Source organism: Dromaius novaehollandiae, chromosome 5 (genome assembly GCF_036370855.1).
Source record: "Dromaius novaehollandiae isolate bDroNov1 chromosome 5, bDroNov1.hap1, whole genome shotgun sequence".
NCBI classification, from domain to species: domain Eukaryota; kingdom Metazoa; phylum Chordata; class Aves; order Casuariiformes; family Dromaiidae; genus Dromaius; species Dromaius novaehollandiae.
In genome coordinates this window covers 64,536,310-64,556,447 of record NC_088102.1, presented here as the reverse complement: position 1 = coordinate 64,556,447, position 20,138 = coordinate 64,536,310, and the positions used below count along the sequence as shown (strand labels likewise).

Genomic DNA, 20,138 nt, shown 5'->3' with positions numbered 1-20,138 from the left:
ACCTAAGATGCTTTCTTAGCTAAAATGGTATTTACTTGACTGTGATTGAAAGAGATCCCATTAGGACAATTAGTGGCTAACAAATACGTTTTTCCACTGTGTGATTTTTCCAGCTGGTTAATCTTTGTTCCTCTGCAGGTAGGAAATGTGCTTCTTGAGCAGTATCTGTGTGGATTTTGTATTACCTTTTTTGTTTCCGCAGGTACAAAGCAGTAATTGATGCTTGTTCCCTCCAGCCTGATATTGACATTCTCCCTCATGGAGACCAAACCCAGATTGGAGAGAGGGTCAGTAAACAGCTACAGGCTTCTATTTTTGTTTTAAATGTATAGAGGTTTTTTATTATTTTGTTGTGTTCTTAAAGTCTTACTGGTTATTTGGCAACAAAAGTAATCTTTGAGTTCAGTGTACTTTTGGGTCATTAGTCTGAAAGCTCATTGCTTGGTAAACATGGAAACACTGCCATTCCTGTGAGATGCAATGGTTTAAATGTGCTGCTGTCAGAATGTCTGACTAATCCTGTGGCCAGCACCTCAGGTATCCTGGCTTCACGGTGCAAGTTTTAGTTTTTTCTAGGAGTAGCATCAAAATAAATAATTCATGGATTTTAGAGCACTTTCACTTCAAAAATGGCAGGTGTTTAATAAACAGCAAATTAAGCTTTATCATATCTGGGAAAACTAAGGAATAGCAATAAAAGAAGCTGAAGTCATAATTTCATTAACAGCTTACTCTGGCTTGAACTGGCACCGGTGCTGCTACAAAAAAATCCAAGGATATATTTCCATACCTAATCTATTAGCTTCCCCTCCACACCAGCTCCCAGGTTAATATTAGACAGATTAGTTCCCAACCTAATTCATGGTGCAGCTGAACAAATGTTTTTGTGACAGAAAGAGTGGAAGGAAAAAGTGGGAGGGAGAGGGTGGGATAGCCTCTTTTAGCAGCAGTATTGGTTTATGAGAGCTTGAAGCATTTGTGAAACTGCAGTTTGACCACAGGAAGGATAAGTAACTTAGAGCAGCTTTGTAGCAAGACTAAGGACAGAAAATAGAATTGCAATAGTAACCAGATAATGTTCTTCTCAGTGTGGTCTGATAAGACATCTAACAATTACTGATTACAGTAACCATAGTACAAGTGTGGAATATGATGGCGCTAATATGGTATGACAGCCCTGCTGGAAAATTATAGACATTAAAAAAAAAAAAAAATAGGACACAGCCAGACTCCTACGGCTAGCTTCTACTAGTTTAGGTATGCCTGTATAGGGTCCAGGCCACCCACACCATTATACCAGCTACACCATTATGCCACTACAAACCGTGAAACGTTTCCCATCCCTCTGGTATGGATGGCATACAATTCCTGACAGAGCGCTCTGGCTTTTCTAACAATTAGTCTACAGTATTACCAGCTGAATTTCAGACCCATGCTTTCAAAAAGTTTCTCTGGGTTTCTATGTCAAGAAAGTCTTTTCTGGGTAATTCAAGCAAAATATTAATATTCAGTTTATGTTTTGTAGTTGTCTGATTTTTTTTTCCCCCCCCCCTTTTCCTCCCCTGTTCATCTCCAGGGTATTAATCTGTCTGGAGGGCAGCGCCAACGTATCAGTGTGGCGAGAGCACTTTACCAGCAGACAAATGTGGTGTTCCTGGTGAGTAGGTGCCATTATGTTTGTGTTGCAAAGAGAAGCACAGGGTGTGAGCATTTAGACTATTTCATGAGTAATGCGCACACACAGAGAACATCAGGCTTCATTGAGCTAAACCAAATGTGAACTACTTACTTGATATCAGTTGTTAGCTAGCTGGTAAGAAGCACTTTGTAAACACTGCAGATAGATACTAGGATACAAATTGAAATGCTGGTGCTTATCCTTTCTGTCTATTGAAATTCCTTTTTGACACTTGTAGTTATTCTTGGTTGTTAGATGTTTCATAGTCTCAGCAGTATTTATAAAAATTCCTAAGATATCTCAGGCAAAAAATTAACATTGTCCTGTGTCAAAGGTGTTTCCTTTCTGCAACAAACTAAGCCTTCTCCCCACCCTGAACTGTTCTTTGTGTATCCTGCCTCAGCTTCAACAGATGTGCTATGGGAAAAGGAGTGAGATCAGGCTCTTAAAACTTAGTAGGTGGGAAAACAGATGCATCCTACACACTCACGGGTAGGCTTGCTGGCTCTTCCAACTAAGACCTTCCTCCTTAAGCTCAATCCAACTGGTAGTGCAGCCAGGCGTGGCAGTTATATGGGATTAGAAAAAGCTGTGCACATTAGAAGTCGTCTTTGAAATTTAGATTACTGTGATTGACCTTTGCCCATAACCAGGCTTCATAATAACTATGTACTTGCTTCACGTGCAGGGCATTTCCAGACAGCGAACAGAGGGCAGGAAGTAGAGAGTGATTGGGCTGGTGTTGCAAGGCAGCAGAGCCAGTATTGGACCATAACTTAATTTTTTTTCTTTGACACTTCACAGTGTTTCTGTGCAAGACACTCAATCTTCTAGTAGTAGCAAGTTTTCATGTAGTTTGATAGTGTAAAAACATCTACAAATAAGTTTATTTTTCCAGTTACTAATCTTTCGAGAATAATCTGGAATCCTATATGTTAATACTTGAAAACATCCAGCTCTTTTAAGACTGATTTTGTAAACAAGTGCTTATAAAACTTCTCTCACAGGAGTGTGCATCTCATATTCAATAACCTTTCCTATTACCTAAACTTTTTGTGATATTTGCAGATATGAAAGTCATGTGATGAAGAATGAAATAATGTCATGAATTATAACATTTGTTCATTCAACGTGTTTTATTTGTTGCATGTCAGAGCAGTCCTGTAGCATGAACTGACTTTTTCAGGTGTCTGATAGTCAGTGCATGATTATAATCATATATGGTGAGTGCCTTTTTAATAGGCAGCCTAGCTGGATTCTGCAATGCAAATCATGTTCTCTGAAGTAGCCTTTACAGTGCCTAGAAGTGCAGCCTTGCATATGAGGTGGCTGTGCACAAACGAGGGGCCCAGCAGGATGATTGGGTCTGAGCCAGATCAGAGGACGTTGTGAATGCAACGGTAAAGCTGACGAGCTACATCCTTGCTCAGGGTTTTGGCTGCATTGTTAGAGTGAGACTAAATTTCACACAAATTTTTTAGACTAAATTCTGTATCTCAGTCTGAAGTTGCTATGTTGCAAAAACATTTGACAGTTTTTAATTCCTCTATTTTATGATGTTCTGATTTCACCAGTCATATTTACCTTACTGTTGATTTCAGATATTTTTGTGCTTAGATGTTTTCATGGATGCATGAAAGCAACAATACTAATATGTCTAATGCAGTAGCAATATAAATCATTGCAAAATTCAAGGAAATAAAAGTTCAAGTGGATTTTCTAAAGCACTCAGCTTTTTGTTTATTCATCTCACTACTAAGTGCTGAGAAAACTCGTAGCTATGTCACTTAGAAAAAGTAGAATTAATGCAGATTCAACCCCACATTTTCAGCAAATACCTGGATGAAAGACAACAAAATTTGATTAAAAAATCCTATTTTTAGTGTAATATAATAGTAGCAAATGTGAATACAAGTAAATCCTACTGCCAGTATCAGTAGTGCAAGCAGAAATAAGGTATTTAAAATTCAGTATAAACAGGATTAAGTAAACAAATCCTCAAAGAGATGATACGTCGTAGCTTATTCCTGAATCAATTGCATTTAATTTGTTGATTCAAAAGGATAAAGTGAATTTAGGTTATAAAACAAACATCTGATCGGGATCACCAAACTGATCAATATTTCTCCTTTGATTCTTCATTAATAAAGAAGAGTTTTGTTCATGACAGAAAAAAATCACAAGGAGAAAAAAAAACATGCTCTTTGTCACTGTCGCTGGAGCAGTTTCTGTAATACACGCCCTAGATATACGTTGCAGCATTGTCTTGAGTCTAAATAGAAACCGCATGCTGCACTTAGGTTAGGCTATGAAATGCATGCATTAAGAGAGGAGCAGGTCCTAAAAAAAACTTCAGGAAATCATAGCATTTACACAGCTAATACTACCATATGTCTGACTGCTCATTGCAAAATGACAGTTCAGGTTTTAATGTTAACTAATTTAAGAAAGCCATTCCACGGCACACTTTTGAGCTTCTGATGATCATCATCTTTGATTGTCTATAGTTGACCTCTTTTCCTCCTGATAGGATGATCCATTTTCCGCACTGGATATCCACCTAAGTGACCATCTCATGCAAGAAGGGATCCTGAAAATGCTAAGGGAAGATAAGCGGACCATCGTGCTGGTAACCCATAAGCTGCAATACCTGCCCCATGCAGACTGGGTAAGACAGCTCTTCCTGCTTTTTCTGAGGAGACAGGAAAGTAGCAGGAAAATGTCTTTTGCTACGAATGAGTTTCTCACTTCATGTCTTTATCAAAGTGTAGGTTAGTGAGAGGAGACATTATTCGGATCTTTCAAAAGTTACCAAGTGAGTTTGGTGTGCCATAGTTTCGGGTTTCCCATCTTAGGACAGCTAAGTACATCTGGGTTTTTTGTAGAACAGATACTTCATATTCTTTTGAAAGCAGCCTACGTTTAAAATACGTTGAGTATCCAAAATCATTAATTACATTTCAAAATCTTGTTCATTTTTTTGATCTTAAAACAATGAAATGTTAGAGTAACGTATTTGCTTTTTTCTGTGATGTTACTAGGAACTTGTCTGTGCTGTCACAGAAAAAGGTGTTTTTATGGATACTGGAGTGCACAGAAATATGAAGAATAAACAGTATTTCTTTGCATTTAGTAGATAATGTATCAAGAACGTTTTTGCCTTTTGTACTGTTGGCAAAATTTTAAGAAATGTATGTCATTCAATTATTTTGTTAAGTTTCTCTGTTAAATCTTGTAGCTGGCAGACAAAATGAAGATATGCTTTCTTATAACTGTTTGCAATTGCAAATGTTAAGGATGAAGCAAGTCAGATGCAATAAGGAGGTCTGTTTTGTTTGAAATTTTTTAGTTCATTGGTTTGCACTGGCCTTGTGCTTACTTCTACAATTATACAGCTACAACATCACATGCCTTCTTGCCCACAGGGATTGATTACTGCAGTTCGGTCTCCTAGCAGGGCTTCTTTGTCATCTGCAGGTTGCACAGGCTATAGCAGCACAGTTATTTTCTTGCCCGAGCAATAATCATATTTCAACTGCTTTCTGTTCTTCATATTGGCTTCCTGTGAAGTTGCAGATAGACATTAATCTTGTTCTAGTCGTGTTTTTGGTGGGAAGCATTTATCCTTTACAGCATTTGCTGCGTCCTTGTCCCTCAGCTGTGTACTGGTACCCTGAAAGACTACTACTGTTCTCGCATAGTTCTGGTTTTGCTGTTAGTGTCTCTGAGGATATAGGAATTTTCTGCTTCCTTGCCCTCCCTCTGAGGGCTATCTTAGCTTCCCTTTTTAAACATACTGGCTTTTTTTTTTTTTTAAATATGCACAGCTATGGCCTCATATTATTATTACCTCTTTTACTTCCTTTCCAAATGTCAGACCCATTTCTAGGTGTTTGTGTTTTATGAGATACTTTATGGGAATTACATCTTCTAATTGGGTTTCAGTAATGTTTTATGACATGCTGTTCCAGTCCAAACAGCCTGCAGGACAGGAAGGAGCTGTATTAATTAAGTTTAATAATTATTTTTTAAGAAATAGTTGCTTTTTTCCCAAGCAAACCTCTCATTAAACCTAAGTGAGTTTTATGGGATGCAGTGCAACAGAAATATATATTTTTATTTATTAACAAATTTAAATAAAAATATCATTTGAAGTATATAGGTGATAATCCTCTTAAATCTTCCTAGGAAAACCTTCAGAAGAATCTAGGGCCCAGTCCAATTAGGGGTTCTCTGAAAAAAGATGATCCCTGTTTGTTTTCCTTTTCCTGGTGCAAATTCTTAACAAAAAATGGAATACATTTCTTGTTTCTTCCATGGAAATTTCTGAGTTCTCAGGGAATGAGAAAAATAAAAGCATCATTAACTATTTTCTGATGTTGCAATTCCCCAGCTTCATTTTCCAATTCCCCTTGTCAGATCTAAAGTTAAGGTAGCCAAGCTATGTGTATAGTGTGGTTACATTGGTATTAACCTGGAAACCACACCCTTCAGGCTTTGTTCTGCATATATACTTTTTTTTTTTTTCCAATCTGTGTCCCCTATTTATGCTTTTAAAAGCTTAGGAATACAAATTCCCTAGCTTTTCCTTATCAGATTGACAATATCAAACAGATGGTGCAGCCAGCATGCTCACATCTAATTGCCTGAATGGGGGCAAAACATGCTGTGTGCAGTGTGTGGCTAAAAGCCTTTTCCTTTTAGGGAAAGGTAAAAGAACTCTAAAATCTTATCTTGCTGGTGATTTGTATTTAGAAAGAGTAATGCAGTGTCCTGTCTGCTGAAAGGGACACCATTATTCTTGATTACTTAAAAGCAACTTTCCTTTCTGAAAGTGTGAAAAGCAGTTTTTGGTTTTGCAGCATCTCAAGTAAAAGGGGTAGAGTCAAGAGAATAACTGGACTCTTTTTAAGAGAGAGATTTATTCTTAGAAATAATTCTTTATTTAGAAAGAGGAGAAAATTCTGTCCAGGCATCACATGTGTTTAAAATAAGTAAAGGTACGTGACTGTGCCTCACCGTTTTTGTTTCTAACTTTTTAGATAATTGCAATGAAAGATGGCTACATCCAAAGAGAAGGAACGCTCAAGGACATTCAGAAATCAGAGACTGAGCTCTTTGAACACTGGAAAACTCTAATGAATCGACAAGACCAAGAGCTGGAGAAGGTTTTTGATGGGCAGGGAATCAACATTTACAAAAAATGTGACAAAATATTTTTAGGTTGAAAACAGTAGGAAGAATTGACATGCTGTGTTATTTCTAACTTAGTATGAATGTATTATCATTATTATTATTACTGTTATCATTATTATCTATTTATTTAAAGAAAATTGCTGCATCTGGGCATCTCACACTTCCTCAATATTTTTGCCTCTGACCAATTCTCATTAGTGAAACTTAAAATAGTAATCCTGCCTAAGGAATACTAAATTGGGCCATTTTAGTGGCAAAGAATTGGTAATGTGCAGTACTGAAAACTGTCTATAAGTGTGCCTGAATTTACTCATTGCACTGGGTAAAAGTTTTTCAGGTGTACATAATTACGTAGCAGGCTCTAAATCATTAACACATTTTCTTTTTAATAATATGAGACAGCAAGGCTGAGAGATTACTCCTGTAGTTCTTATTAATTCAGGGATATCTGTTAAGACTGCAAGATTCTGGGACAGTTGAGATTAGTATCTTTAAAGTGATGCAAGTTATATGATTTAAGTGGGATTTATATAGAATAGTAAATCATTTATGACTCCCTGTTATAACATTCTCACTTTTTTTTTCCACTGATATCCTGATTGGAAACAAGTTTTGTCACAGCTAGTAATTTCTTGATTCATTCTTGAGTTAAAAACACATGATCTGTCCCATTTTTAGGAGACTATAATTGAAAGAAAAAGTGTTCTGGAAAGAACAAATCTCCGGAGGACTATGTACTCCCGTGAAGCTCTGCTGAAAGATGATGATGATGATGAAGGTAAAAAGGCATCTGTGGGCCCGTTACCACTTCATTACTGTTTTGCAGTTAAATTATACTAGAATGAATTAACATATTTCAGCCTGGCAAGAGAATCGTCGTTCTTCATGTGGGTTGTGATTCAGAAGAGTGCTGCTTCCCTTTTGTTTACCTCTGGTCTACAGTGATTTCAAGCACTCAGAAGTCATAGCTTCCCCCAGACTTTTGAGTTCTTTTTAAAATACTTGAATGCGATTTGATAATGAGGGAATGGATGACTTAATTTTGAATAATTTGTGCCGCGTGAGTCTTCAAGCTTAACGATAGCTTATCAGACTTGCTTATGGCTTTATCTGGGAAGAAAATTCCAGTTAATTTTTATCAAGCCACTGTTTATAAATTACAGAAACATGTCTGAAGATATTGACTACTTAATGCTAATTTTTTTGTGTCTTTTTAGCATGCCTATGTATTATCTTTACCAGAGTATTACATGCATGTCTGAGCAGGTAGTTTTACCTTAAAATTGCTCTCTCCCTGGTATGAGAAGTCCTGTTTTGTAACTGCCGCTTGCCAGTTCCTACGAAAGGTGCGTAAGAGGAAGTCAGGGCGGCTGTACTTTTTCCTTGCCCATTGTAGAAGAAGCAACAGAAAGTGACGACGAGGACAACCTCTCGTCGGTGCTACATCAGAGAGCCAAGATGCCCTGGAGAGCCTGTGGGAAGTACCTCAGCTCGGCGGGAATCCTCCTCTTGCCACTGCTGGTTCTGTCCCAACTGCTGAAGCACACGGTGATGGTGGCCATCGACTACTGCCTGGCGCGCTGGACCTCCGATGCCATCGCGGGGAAGACGGAGCTGGAGCCGAGGAACTGCTCCACGTGTGAGGTACGTGGCTTCCCACTCGCCAGCCTGTGCTGATCTTCCCTCTCCACCTCTGCTCGAAGATTTGTACGCGGTGTGCTCTATTCCTCGTAATACAGCCGCTCCGGGGGGGCTTACAGGTTAATGTGTTTTCAGGTGTACAGTGCAAGAAAGTAACAATTAGGTTTTGTACCTTGTTGTTCTCCTTTTGCTATGTTTCTAATCTTTTCATCGTTTAGCTGATCCTGGGTCTAGCATTTTCACTGCAAGCAGAGCTTTCAGATTTTGCAGTGTAATGATGAACATACTATTTTGGTTGATTTTTATGTGAATTCTGCATGTAACTGACCACAGTGTTACCTAGCAGGGTATTTAGAAAGCAATGGTGGAAGAATATTTTAGAACTCAGATTGTTTTGTTTATGTGAATTTAGCAGCTAGAATTAATCCACATGAATGGGCAGTTTACTTTTGGTTTCACTGGAATCAGGCTTTCGTCTCTGAAAAATACTTTACTGATACTGGCTTTTAGTACAAAATTAATATTTTAAAATAACTATCCTATCTATTCTTCCCTTTGAATAGGAATTCAAAAAATAGACTCAACTGATAAAGCCATAATAAATGCTTTGACTTTTTTTTTTCCTTCAAATAGAATTATCAGATGTGGAGATATTTTTTCAATTTTTACAGTATTTTTGTGACTTTTAGATTTTTAATTTGTGTCTTATTTCCATTCATACACTCCCCGCTCCGAAGGATAATTATCTGTGGATTAAGATGGTCAAAAAACATTGGCAATTTAGTTTAAGGAGGTTTTTGAGAAGGAAAAAAAGATTTATGCCTTACATTTTTCAATCCTGTGTTTCTGTTTTACTATTAATTTTAAAATATAATTTACAATGAATAATTTTCTTTCTCTGTCTCTCAGGATTTCAACCATTCCCCATATTCAAAAGTTTTCAGCATTCTCTGCTGTCTTGGGATTGTATTATGTCTTGTCACATCAATAGCAGTGGAGTGGACTGGCTTAAAAGTCACCAAAAAGCTGCACTCTTCATTACTAAATAAGATTATTTTGGCACCAATGAGGTATTCCTTCGATTATAATACAAACTGTGTATTTTAGCCATTCTGTATTCCTTATTTGTAGACAATCTTCTAGGTACAATTTTTATTATGAAATGGCTGTGAATCACATTTTTTAAAGCTTTATTGAAAATCACCAGCTATCAAACTATTGAGAAATTTTTGAAAATGGTACTCAGGCTCCTTATGTTCTTACACACTAGTTAAATGCCTCTCCTGTCTAACCGCAACTGCAGAGATTTACATCCTGTAATGTTTTATTTTTCTTTGCTGTTTTTTTTTTGTTAAGGAGAAAACACAATTATTGATTAATAGCTTGCACAGTTTATACACAGAGAGTGTGCGTCATAATGTTAATCATTGAAAATATTTACTGTCGGGCAGTGATTGTGCAACCCAGGAAAGATAATGAGCTTAGCCAAATATCATCACGGGCATCATTAGAGTGCACTGGGATTGCACAAATATCAGTAAAGGTTTATACTGTCATGAGTAACTTTTATTTCTAAGGCTGTTGCTTGGAAGGAAAATCACAGCTTGATTCACGCCTGCAACTGTTGCTGAACATTAGGAAAAATACTTTCTTAGTTTTAAGTTAACTATATTTGACCCAGTAAGCACAGAAAACCTTGGTGTTTTTAGAAACTTTTCTTTATCAGGACAGAATGAGATATCAAGTTAAACATAAGTTATAGAACAATCAACAATTACAAAGCAATAATGCAGTTTGTATTTTGCATATGTATATGTAAAGGAGAAGGTTTTAATATATTATGCAAATAATTATTCTTACTTTTGCATTTCTATTTCCAAAAAAATGAATATGAGCATGCAACACTTGGGATTGAACTTTGTTTGCATTCTTCATGAACTAAAGTGTCCTTTGCAAATCTGAGAGGATTTTCTTAAATGCAGTTGTGTGATTTGCATAGCTTAGGCAGTAAAGGGAGTTGCGGAGGCATTTGCTGTTGCTGGGTTACAGTCAAGAGAGCGATTTTTTTTTTTTTTTTTTTTTTCTGGGATGCAATAATTATGGGAAAAATGACAAAAAACAACTTTACCATGGTTGTCAGGTTATCCCCTCGTGTCTCTGGCACAGTCTGCAGCTTAAGGAAGATGCAAAAACCACGTTAAAGCTATGCGAGTGCCAAAGCTGTAATATTTCTTATTCATTGTCTCATTTTAGATTTTTTGAAACGACACCTCTGGGTAGTATATTGAACAGATTTTCAGCTGACTGCAACACCATTGACCAGGTACTGAATAAACATATTGCAGCTCCAAAAATATTGTATTTTTCCATGTCTGAAAGACTGGATTATCATTTACTCTCTCATTTAGGTGCAGTTTACTGGTGAGCTATAGCTGAGAATATTGTATCTATTTGCATCATGACTTGCTAGGTTCAGAATGAATTCCCTATCTTTAAATTCACATTGAAAAATTGTTTGTTTGATTAAGATGCTATGCCACTGTAGAGAGTCTTGTCTATTTTTTTTTCCTTCTTTTATAGAAAAGAGAAGAAAAAGTAGATCAATAGCAATATGCCTAAATTAAGGGTGCCCACATCTGATCAGAAAGTGGGTAAACACATTCATGTGATGTCTATGAGAAATGGGCAAATGCTATTGCCCAAAACAGAAATGACTGAAATTCAGATAATCAGTATTTACCCTAGACTACATTGCTAGTGCCTGGGATAGATATGAACACTGAAATTGTCTTATTGCATCCCGTCTGTAATCCCTCGATGTGATGTGCTCCACAGTGCAGACGTGAAGCTGCTGTGTAGAAATCCCTTCAGACTTTCCCAAAACCTAGCAGTCAATTCCAAAGCAGACCTACATGTTGAGCATTTCAAATTCTCATAGTATTTTTCCTCATGTGAACCGAAGAAAGGAACACGAAATAATGCTGGTTTTAACTTGATATGTTATGTATTTATTTCTCTGATTGTGTGTGCTTATTCCTCTTTATTTTATCTATCCAGCACATTCCTGCTACCCTGGAGTGCTTGAGTCGCTCCACCTTGCTGTGTGTATCTGCTCTTGCCGTCATTTCATACGTCACGCCAATGTTTCTCATTGCCCTGGTTCCCCTCGCAATCATGTGTTACTTCATACAGAAATACTTCCGAGTCGCATCACGGTAAGAGCGTAGACTAGTGTCATTCTGGCAATTGAAACATTCTCTGCAATGCGTGATACAGTACTAAGGAACGTATTGTTTAAATTCAGTGCTGTCAAAGCCATGGCCTTGTCTGAAACTGAGCTAAATCCACTAGAGTGAAAATGTAGCATTTTACAAGTGTCGTTGTCTGCAGCTCTTCAGGCAGAACTTCTGGGAGTCATCGGCAGGGTTTCTGTTCATGATCAAAGTTTCTTAGAGTTTGCAGGACACAAAACAAAAACCTGGCCCTGTCTTCTCAAAGGGCTGCATGCTGGGCGCATCCAAGAAACGTGGTAACAGGGCAGAACACAAAAACTGGTGTCCACCCATCAGAGTAGGGATGGAAAGATTTAGAGCCAGGGAGAGGCCAGAGAATGGAGTATATATAACCGGTGGTAGCTCTGCTGCCTGTTAAGGCTCCAGCATGCATTGACATACTCGGTTGTTCTGGATGCGTTTTAGTTTTTAACAAATGGAAAAATTTCAGCCGTGTCTGTAACTTTCCTCTTGTAGAGTTACGCAGCTCCCTTCCCAGTGGTGCTCAAGAAAAGAGGCACTGGCAGCAACACTCTGTGTTTGTCCCTTCATGTACTCATTTCGGCACAGTCTTTGCAACCAGGTCTATTTCCTGCTGGAAGGAGCTGAGACTAAATAGAATTTCACCCCAGATATGTTTCCACTGATCTCTTGGTTAAATATGAAAGCAGGAGGCGAGACCTACTGATCTGTGCAGACTCTCACTTAACTCCAGTGAATATATGGGTTATATTGTTAGCTCAGGATGAAGTTGTACTGTCATGTGGGGATGGAGAGGGGACAGAGAGGAAGTTACGTTTTTCCTTCTCTTTGGCTGGTGCTCTTATTTGCAGTATCCCAATACAATTGTATTCAGCTTAGAGCTTGAATGGCATTTAAATGAATAAATAATTCAGTATAAGAAATGGGAAGAATATAGGAGAAAAGAAGATAAAGTCCATTCAGAGCTCCAACACTGTGTACTCAAATTTCTCAAACTTAAAGTGAAAAACCCTGCTTGGAATCTCCTCCTTTCCCTGCTCAGACAGCTGCAGGACTGCCTTGCAATCCATCTAAGTTCTGTCTTTTATGCCTTACGTATATATCTATTTGTGCTGTTGTTCCCTCTCAGTCCTGGGCTCTCTTCCAGGAGAATAACTGCATGGCAAAACTGATCCCCCCCACACACACACACACTTCTTTTCATAATTCTTTCCAGGGACCTGCAGCAGCTGGATGACAGCACTCAGCTACCATTACTTTCCCATTTTTCAGAGACTGTTGAAGGCCTAACCACCATCAGAGCTTTCAGGTATAGTTTTAAGAAAATATATTACCTCACTTTTGAATACGGTATCTCTGATTCTGTTCTGCAAGCCTGCAGATGTAAGTAACTGCCGTTTGGATCACCTGGAAAATCCAGATCCCCAAAACACTGGTAAGCACTGGAATTCCTAGCAATTGAGGAAAGTTAACCGGTAATATTTTTGTCACGTGTAAGAGTTACCGTAGAAAACAAAGCTAATGTGTGTCAGCTGCCCTGCAGTAACTCTCCTCCCTCTCCCTCAGCAAATATGATTTAAGAAACTAAATTAGCTTGCAATTACTGCAGCATGCAGTATGGCAGACTATGCACTTGGATGGTTTCCATGGAACAACTAATATAGTAACTTGTTATGCCAGAGTAATTTGTGTTTAAATCGATGTCCTAGTGAGATAGACTGCATGCTAGTAACTTCAGAGGATACAGTCACACCTAAAGTTATTTATCAGGTTGTTAGCTGAAAATGTGCTTGTTTATGCAGGTTTTGAAAATATGCAACTTGGAGACATTCTTTCATCATCTGTTTTGATCCATTTTTCTATCTACATAAGTGCCCAGGAACAGCCCAGGAATACCAGATAACACGCCTGGGTTGTGTAACAATGTGACTGCCGTTTCTGTAACACATGTAGAGGTACCAACAGAATACTGCTGAGCTTACCAGCTGCCTTCCCTGCACTAGTGCTATTCTTGTCTTTTCCTGGTTGTCTCATATGTGGTCAGCTGTCTTCCACACCCATCTCATCTAGATGTCTGCACATTTTGCAAGTTAAATATTACTGTTGGCATTCCACCTTTGAAACAGAAGTCCTTATTGTTATACAACCTCAACCTATCATTGTAATTTTATAATAGTAATAATGTATGAAGTTATAGGGCTACGTAATTATTTACTTTAAAGTTTGTTCCATACCTTTAGAGAGGAGAGAGAAAAAAAAAAAAAGAGATGAAAAGCATAGCCTGCGTTTAATGATACCAGTATTTAAACTATTCTAAATAGGATATAAATAGCTCCATGAAAAAACAACTAGTTTAAGGTTTTCTGTTTGACTGAAGATAGCTTCCTGAAGAGTGGTAGAACAGCACAGTTTTTTCCATTAATTACTGTTATTGGATATTAAATTTTTTTTTAGCATCAACAGTGTTCTGTAGTTTGTGGCTGTGTCTATGTTCACTTTAGGGAAATCTCTCTTAATTGTTGCTTTTCTCATTTACCCATGTAATCTTCCACTTTATCAAAAAGGATTTGTAGGAGATTAGTGCTGTGTGTTTTCAGGTGTTACTACAATAAATTATACTTATGCCATGTAGCTGTTATTTTCAGTCATATGAAGCATTCCCACTTGATTCCCCTTGTCACCTTGAAATGACTCCCCTGTCAAGGGATCGTATTTGCTGCCTCATATTTTTTTTTTTTTAATCCTGCACTAAATCATGAATCTCTGACCCAAACAGCAATGTGCTCAGTGAGTTCTGTATTCCATCTGCCTGCCAGCCTCCCGCATCAGCTGGTAACTTAGCTATTTTTAGGACTGTGCAGCTTCTCAGCTGCCTAACATGCAGCAGGAGTGGAGTTTAGACTTGCTAGCCTGAGCATCCCTAAAAATAACACTAATTCAGGAATCCAGTCATATAGTTAGGAGGTGCCAGTTGTTCCTGGAGTGTCCTTACTCTCGGTAACTCTCTGTCCTGCGTTTGCTCAGAATGCCTAAAGAAAGAAATGTACAAAAAATCCAGGGGGGAGATCAGAAAGACAGCTACTGTTGCAGCTATAAATATATCTTCAGCAGAAGTCCTGGCCTGATTTATAGTTTGCAGGTGTTGTCTAGTGCTTCAGACAGCATTGGTGCTACTTAATCAATAAAAAGTAAATATGAAGGTTTCTGCAAGGACTGAGCTGTATTCTGAGAAGCCTGCTAATTTGGGGACGCTTTCTGAAGAGAAATCTTGATTTCTGCAGTATGCCACCAACAGTGCTAACTTCGTCTGCATCTCCCTTCCACATACGTGTGTGACTGACTCATGATGCATACCTCACGCCTTCTAAGGCATATCTGCCTCACATAATGCCTCACAGTATGGAGATAGTAAGGTTAAATGTGATGTAATTAGTTGTAGAAGCAGTACAGCCATCTCTGTATGGTATGGTGCCTCGGGGAATCAGTCCTGGGGAAAAACAGGGCTTATGAGCTTTGACACTGAATGATGGTAGTGCTCACTTTCAGGAATGACCCTTGGAGGCTATGCAAATGTACCAACACACTCAGAGCCAGCCCAGGGCTTTTAGGAACTAGTCTCCATTGCATATGGTAGATGTGCATATTATGGGTAAGTTGTGAACAGCTGAAATATTTCCACATATTCGCACTTGGGCACTTTTTTCCTTTTCTCAAAAACATAAATGATTTATGTAAAGTAGTAACTTTATTATACTGTATTCAAAAGGAGGATAAAGATATTTCGTAGTGGACAAGTTCTAAAGCTTCTCTAAACCATGTACTTAGTACTACTTAAACAAAACATTGTCATATCTTTCTCTCATACCAGTGTAAGGAGAGCTGTGTTTTATACATAAGTAGTAGTTGTTGCAACCATAATATTCTATGGATATAAGAAAGGCAAATTTTATAGGGAGACATTATATATTTTGTTGAACTTTCTAATGTAAAGGAAGGGGGCGGGGGAAGGGGGCAAACTTTTGGGTGCATAAATCAGTTCTTCAGGCCTTCAAGCTTCTATTACTACCCTGAAAAAGGCTTTTGTGCCACCCTTCTCCTGTATTATTAGACATCATTATTGATCCACTTTATTGTTAACACATTAATTCATAGCTATCCAAATAAATGTGCCCAGCTGAAAGGGGTGAGTAGCTGACTCGTATGCTTGCCAACATCCCATTTTAGGTGTAGTGGGGGGTCATCTTCCATTGCTGCCGAGTTCATTGCAGAGTTCATTCATGCAGCTATTTCTAATGATGAGTGTGAGTGAGTGCAGATCTACTGTAATAAACTTGAAACAGACCTATTGCCATTAACCTTATTTTATCTTCTGTGGCTAGGTTATTTGTGGAAAGAAAACAATTCTTTCAAGTCTGTTGTTTTTGTTGCACCATGTGTTTAGACTTTAATATGTTTTCTAAAATGCTCCATTTGTTTAGTGATAAGGGCAAATATTTAATTAACAGCTGAAGCTGCCACGCCCAGAGGTACTTTGTGTTTATGCTTTATAGGTGATTACAGTTTCTAAGTACTGCAATAACATGAATTTAAAAACTGAGTTCTTATCACTTTATCATATAAACTAATGTTCTGCAGCATTGGTACTTCTTTTCACAAATGCATGCATTATTCCTTGATCACACGCATTTTTAAATTTCTGTTTCAATTTCAGATTTCTCTCTCATAGCTACCACTTAATAACGTATGTTTAGAACAGGCCCAGTGTGACCCATAAATCTCGTATCAAATTTCATCAATGCAGTAGCATCCATTTACTCCTGTACTTACTTTACAAATACAGTTTTCATTTGTCTAAAACAAATCTACGGATGATGCCACTCTGAACAACTGGCATGGCAATCTAGACCCTGTGTTGAGTTCCCTGTGAGCTTATGGCCCTAAATTAATTTTTACTTTTTATTTCTCCAATACCCCAAGGCTTTTTTTTCTTCTTTTTTTCCCCCCCTTTTTAGGTACGAAGCCAAATTTCGACAAAAGCTTCTTGAATACACAGATTCCAACAACATTGCTTCCCTTTTCCTTACAGCTGCCAATCGCTGGCTGGAAGTCCGCATGGCAAGTACATTATTTTTGTGTATACACAAAGAATTGACCTGACTTTATTCCACACAATCTGATGAGGCATCCAACAGTTACTCAGTTTCATCTGTGTTTCAAGGCTGCACCTTTACCCTATATATATATTAATTACAGATACACAGATATAGATATATAGATATATCTGTAATGAAAACACATCCAAGCTGTCCTGCTTATGGAAATTGAATTGAGGATGAATTTTTCCCATAGCCTGCAGCTGTTTCTCCAGGACAGGAATAGCTTTTAGACCACATTGGCTCTTTTACGGGTAGAAGAGTGATCAGAGAGTTGGTCAAGCTGTACAGCTGGCCAGGATACCTTATGGAGCTGTGTTTGTCAGTGTCAGCAGGCTTCTGCCTAGTGGCTCCCCCAGGAACATTTCAACATGTTGGAAGCTGTCTTAATAAGCAAAGGAGAAGGATGTAGACAGGTTTCTGTCTGTTTTGGGTCAGCCAAAGAATGCCAAAGATATTCAGGTGTTCTTTTCCTTAGAGTGCTTGGTAAAGCTGCCTAGCACAAGAAATTATTTATTTAAAATAATTCTTTGAGAAGTAATTCAAGGAGCTTTTTATGTTATGGATGATGACCTTTGTATCAGACTTTGTAGGGTACAGGTATAGTACTGTTGCTGTGGTAACATGGGCTCCTTTTATATGTGCTGAAGATATATCAACTCATATTTCATGGTACTTCATACCTCCATTTTGGACTCTGGTAGCCAGTACCTATTGCTTCTTCTGGTATTGAGTATGACTTAAATAAAACTTCATTATCCTCTCATATGTTCACTCCTGGAACATCTAAAGTCTCTAGTTTTGATCAATGCCCATAGCACTAAACACAGTACAAACATAAATTTCCATCCTCCAGAGTTAATTTTCTAGCCCATTATATAATTTTACTCAAAGCCTTTCTGTGGGAAGTTGAATCACTCTAATGATTTAAATTAATGCAGCAAAAACACACCCTAGGTAGACATACTCCAACCAGTACATGCATGCTGTGCTAGAGCAGCTTGTTCAAACAGATGCAGTGGATAAGCGCCCAGTACCAATCGCTGTGCCAGCCATGGCCCTGCTCACAAAGAGGACCACATGAGCACTTCCCTAACCTACTTCAGGTAACAGCAGCTGAGTTGTTTCAGTCACCTCTGTTAAATGCTCAAGATACCTGTATTGACTTTTCCAAAGAGGATTAGGAGTGTTCGTGTAATTCCTTCTATGTACAATAATGTTGCCAAACAGCACAGTCATGCTAAAGACAATGAGAATGGGTTCCCAGCCAGGGTCAGTATATAGTTATGGCGTGTTTTCTGCCTGTATTTCACACTGTGCAAAGGGTTTGTTATTCAGTATATGAAGTTACTGAGAATGTTTTCACCATTATAGATTTATAGTGATGAAGTTTATTCATATTCCTTCAGGAGTACATTGGAGCATGTGTGGTACTCATAGCCGCTGTCACTTCTATTACCAATTCCCTGTATAATAAACTCTCTTCAGGACTTGTAGGCTTGGGACTAACCTATGCTCTTATGGTAAGAATCTGGGACCCTTTTTGTCTCTCCCAAACATTTTTTTGTAATTCTTCAGGGCACAAAGATGAACAGGAAGAGCGAAGGTGTCTGTACATCTATAGTGGGTATTGTAATATCACCAAAACCACATGTTAAATTCAGTTCACATTAAATGGTTGACATATTTGTTTGTATACTTTTTTCAGTTTTTAGATAAAATATACTTTGAAATAATTGTTCAAATATGTCAACAAAATATGGCAGAGTTTCATTGTGAAGAATAATTTTGTTTCAGTGCATCAATTGTAATTATGCCCCAGTATATCATTCTAGATTGTCATGTCTTTTTAGTTGCCAAGATTATGTCTTTTCATCTGTCTGTCTTTACTGTTTCCTTCCCTCTTTCATGTTGGTAGAGAACTCCACAGTACCAAAGTATCTGTGCACTGCAGTTAGGAAATTTGGCCTGAAGTTGTCATTGTCACCCTGTTGATGTGTAGCATACACTCCATTCACAACTTCAGCTTACTAAGGCTGAACAAGTGTTGCTGTGAAGGGATGTAAACTGCATGCTGGTCAAATGATGCTATGGTACTTCTCCAGTTTTTTGTGTCAGCTGAAAACATGGAATTTAGTAGTTTATTTGTTTTACTTCAGGTGTCTAACTATTTGAACTGGATGGTTCGTAACCTGGCTGACATGGAGATCCAGCTGGGTGCAGTGAAAAGAATCAATGGCCTTCTCAAAACAGAAGCTGAAAATTATGAAGGGCTCCTTTGTGAGTGCAGTATCGTGCAGCATGCAGAAAGAGCTTGCTGAAAGTTTAATGATTTTGCAGTGTATGACCATGAATAACTCATTAAATCACTTAATGAGCTGATGAATTTATCATGAAAGGGTTTTTTTGGTTTTTTTTCCTCCTTTCCCCCTTTGCTCCTGGTACAGCTCCCTCACAGATTCCCCAGAACTGGCCAGACAGAGGTGAGATCCAAATCCAGAATCTCAGTGTCCGTTATGACAGCAACCTAAAGCCAGTCCTGAAGCATGTCAATGCTCACATCTCTCCAGGACAAAAGGTAAAGAACTGCAGAGATTTTGAGCAGCTCTGTTTAGACTAGCACATCATAGAAACTGCAGACTTGCAAAAAACGTACCATGATATGTTTTAATGACTGGACTCCAGAATTTTTCCTGTAAAAGTTACTATGTTAATGTAGTGCACTAGAAAGGGGTCTGTGGGTTTTTTACATTTTTAGTTTGGTGTCCTTAGGAGTGTGTTACAGTGAGAAGTTAGAACCACACACTGCTACTCAGTATCCCACTGACCTGCTGTGTGCACACAGTGCCAAAATTGACAGTGGTCCCTTCCCGTGCTAGACCTACTACCGTCATTCCCATGTGGCTGTCCTGTCCTTACTCCTGTCATTGTTCTGCTCTTTGCACCTCTTTTCTCTCAGTTGTCTTTCTCCTCCTTAGTCCTATTTGTCTGTGTCCTTCCTGCTCAACGCCACCTTAGGATCCTAAGCTTTTTCCCTGCAGCAGTGGCCAGCCCTCCCTCTGCTCCTCTACCTCACTCTCCTATTGTTCCTCTACTGGCTTTGATTTAACCCTAAATGTCTCAGACCCCTAAAGACAAAGGATGAACTTAGGAGCCCTGTTGTGGCAAGTTCAGTTCCACTGACCTGTCAGGAGGACATGATGATCAGCTCCTCCA

The 20,138-nt window shown here is 38.4% G+C and overlaps 1 protein-coding gene across 5 annotated transcripts in view; it reads left to right on the top strand.

Moving 5' to 3' along the window:
• The window catches only part of ABCC8 (ATP binding cassette subfamily C member 8), a 78,086-nt gene that overhangs the window by 49,675 nt on the left and 8,273 nt on the right, over window positions 1-20,138 (top strand). For 2 of the 5 annotated variants that reach the window (XM_064513102.1, XM_064513104.1), the window contains exons 20-34: window positions 203-287; window positions 1,577-1,657; window positions 4,209-4,346; window positions 6,721-6,846; window positions 7,553-7,652; window positions 8,271-8,518; window positions 9,425-9,585; window positions 10,769-10,838; window positions 11,573-11,730; window positions 12,986-13,078; window positions 16,782-16,884; window positions 17,936-18,028; window positions 18,332-18,445; window positions 19,082-19,202; window positions 19,370-19,500. In XM_064513102.1, coding sequence (XP_064369172.1) covers window positions 203-287; window positions 1,577-1,657; window positions 4,209-4,346; window positions 6,721-6,846; window positions 7,553-7,652; window positions 8,271-8,518; window positions 9,425-9,585; window positions 10,769-10,838; window positions 11,573-11,730; window positions 12,986-13,078; window positions 16,782-16,884; window positions 17,936-18,028; window positions 18,332-18,445; window positions 19,082-19,202; window positions 19,370-19,500 — 1,822 coding nt within the window. The remainder of the gene's footprint in view (window positions 1-202; window positions 288-1,576; window positions 1,658-4,208; window positions 4,347-6,720; window positions 6,847-7,552; window positions 7,653-8,270; window positions 8,519-9,424; window positions 9,586-10,768; window positions 10,839-11,572; window positions 11,731-12,985; window positions 13,079-16,781; window positions 16,885-17,935; window positions 18,029-18,331; window positions 18,446-19,081; window positions 19,203-19,369; window positions 19,501-20,138) is intronic. The other 3 variants (XR_010389517.1, XM_064513103.1, XR_010389518.1) reach the window with 3 other exon arrangements.